At 32.5% G+C, this 2,736-nt stretch overlaps 1 protein-coding gene across 1 annotated transcript in view; it reads right to left on the minus strand.

The window, feature by feature from the left end:
- The window catches only part of LOC117113662 (glutamate receptor 2-like), a 26,824-nt gene extending 24,791 nt beyond the window's left edge, over window positions 1-2,033 (minus strand). The window contains exon 1 of the mRNA XM_033257070.1: window positions 1,749-2,033. Within this exon, the coding sequence (XP_033112961.1) occupies window positions 1,749-1,830 (82 nt within the window). The 5' untranslated portion in view covers window positions 1,831-2,033. The remainder of the gene's footprint in view (window positions 1-1,748) is intronic.
- Window positions 2,034-2,736: the final 703 nt, after the last annotated feature.

Consider the following 2,736-nt stretch of genomic DNA (forward strand, 5'->3'; position numbering starts at 1 on the left):
AAACATTCTGCAATTTTTGAGAAAGTTTATGTCTGCGTCTGCTTTTTTCACCTTCTTGCTGAATTTCTTAAACAGTTTAAGGTCTTTCTTTGTGAACGTACTGGTCAATGTAAACTCATGTATAATATAGTTAAAGTAAGCATTTGAATTAGAATAACTTAACTTTAACGTTATAAACAAACAAGTCAGGACACTAGAATGCATTCAAATAGCTATTAGGTAGTTTTCGCCGCACGACGTTAACTCCGCCCCTTTTGTAAACAAATCGAAATACGCATGCGCAAACCCGTAACTAACGTCCGTCCAGCACTTAAAATCCTGAAAATAACGTACTCCGCAACGCAAGATGAATAAATTATGACGTCATCCGTTATCGTTAAGGTTAACGTCGTGCAGCGAAAACTCCTTATTTAGAACGAATCAACTTTAACGTGCATAGGCAAAGGTATAGGCCTCAGAATATCTGAATATGTTTGTTTTGTTTTTGTTTTTTTTGTTTTGTTTTTTTGTTTGTTTTGTTTTGTTTTGGTTTTTTTTTTACAACGAAGATGTCGTAGTGAATACGAAGAAACATGTCTGGTTCTATTAAAAGCATTTTTGTTCTTAAATTCGTCTTTATATTATTTTCTGTTCGAAAGTTTGGCAGTAGGCCTATTATACATCATTATGTAACATTATTATTATTTTATTATTATTATTATAATTATTATTATTATATATACAGTATATATATATATATATATATATATATATTTAATATAGGCCTATATATATTATGCGCTATAATCGATGGTGGTTATAGCTTAGTCAATGATACTGATGAAACATTTATGCTATTCTAATTGGAATGGCGAGAAGCGCAGATATGAACTGAGCTAACCTAACACTTAAGTCTATATTAATCATTCAGATTTTCAAGTCATCATCTTAAATTGATGGCGTCATCATTCATATTTAACATTTAACCTTTAGCTTGTTTTGAGTTACGATTGAGGGAGAGAGGGGATGAATACAACGTTTTTTACTTGCGCATGTTCAGAATCAGGTTAATTTTTATAAACTGCACATGATTATTTCTTGAGAATTATGACTTGAGAATCTACATTACGTAATAACAACCATCATGCACTGGTGACTCGCTTACGGTATTTTAGCTTCAATATGCGTTGTACATTATAATTCACCATCAGTTTCTTATCACATGACTAGACAATATTCCATTTTTTTTAGTTTTTCAAGTGATGAATTTTAAATGAATAAATAAATAATTTATAGACACGGCGCCACATGCCCTTTGGTGATCCAAGCTAGGTTCAGCAACATGGTCCCCAGCCAATCAGAGGATGATTTCAACTCTTTAAAAAAATTCAAAACGTACGTACGTTACAAATAATTATAGGATAAAGATAGATGTATCGTGGGTGTAAGGCAATGCTCCCAAGTATTTTAATGCTCCCAAGTAGCTAACTATTTATATATAACTCTTTTTTTTATTGCACATTACTCACCTGCATCAAATCTTTTTGTAATTTAATCGTGCACCGTAAAATTAATAAACACAGAATCAATGGTCCGCAACAAACAAGTTACATGCAAATGTAACTTCAATAAAAAATAGTTTAGTGATCGGTCCGAACCGTTATAATGTGCGTATTATCACCGTATCCAATTCTAAAAATGATAGTAGTAAGCTAAGCGACTGCGTGGATAACCAGTGATATTAAATACAATATGTATCATGAACTTACCTATCATGTATTTTCCGTAGGTTTTACATAACCCGACGTATACTAGGAACAGAGATACCGTTAATCCTTCGCAATGACGCATCGTTTCTCAGTCGTGGTACCCAAATAGTGGCTGGACAAATACTCTTGTTTTTGGATATGTTGTTTAATGGACAAGTGGTTGATCTGGTTATGTTCAAGCAGGGAAAACGGCGCAATGAAACTAAATTACATTTCTCTATGTATGCGCAGTTAATTGCATAGGCCACGAGGCGTAACGAATCCACTTTACTGCGTTTCACTAGCCATGTTGTTCCGAAACGACTTAGAGCCTCAACTCCTCTTGGGACGCCTGGATTCATTAGTATTCTAAACAAGAGTTTTTATACGAGACTAGTAGTGAACCGCCAGAGACGAATCGACTTGATTATCTGTCAGTATCCATCATACCGTACGTTTGATGGAGTATTCTGTATTTTACAGATGCTAAACCATTTTATATAAACACTTTAGGAAAATAAATATATTTAATAAACAATAATTTGAAATCGATATATACAGGCATGAATCAAATATAAATATTGAAAATTGAATAAGCATTGACATGCCTAAGCTGATAATGTGGGGAATATGCATTATACACTAACACAATGTATGTGCATTTATGCTGTAACGATGACTGGATATTTGGAAGACATGATATTGATAAAGGAAAATATAATAGCATCCACAGGAGACCCAGAGTGTTCCAGCAGCACCTGCTCGAATCTTGACTGGAGCAACTTTGTTTTCACACTCAAAGTATTTGAGCAAATATGAATATAGATGATAATATGTATTTGATAAAAACGTATGTATATACATTTGTATATATATATATAATATATATATATACATATATGTATAAAATAAGTACGATTGCACAAAGTATATATAGGCTATATAATTACTATATATACTTATTTTATATTATCAAGACATACGTAGAACCTACACACATTATATATAT

Source organism: Anneissia japonica, unplaced genomic scaffold (genome assembly GCF_011630105.1).
Source record: "Anneissia japonica isolate Jap-2015-1 unplaced genomic scaffold, ASM1163010v1 scaffold1665_len535045_cov187, whole genome shotgun sequence".
In the NCBI taxonomy this organism is placed as follows: Eukaryota; Metazoa; Echinodermata; class Crinoidea; order Comatulida; family Comatulidae; genus Anneissia; species Anneissia japonica.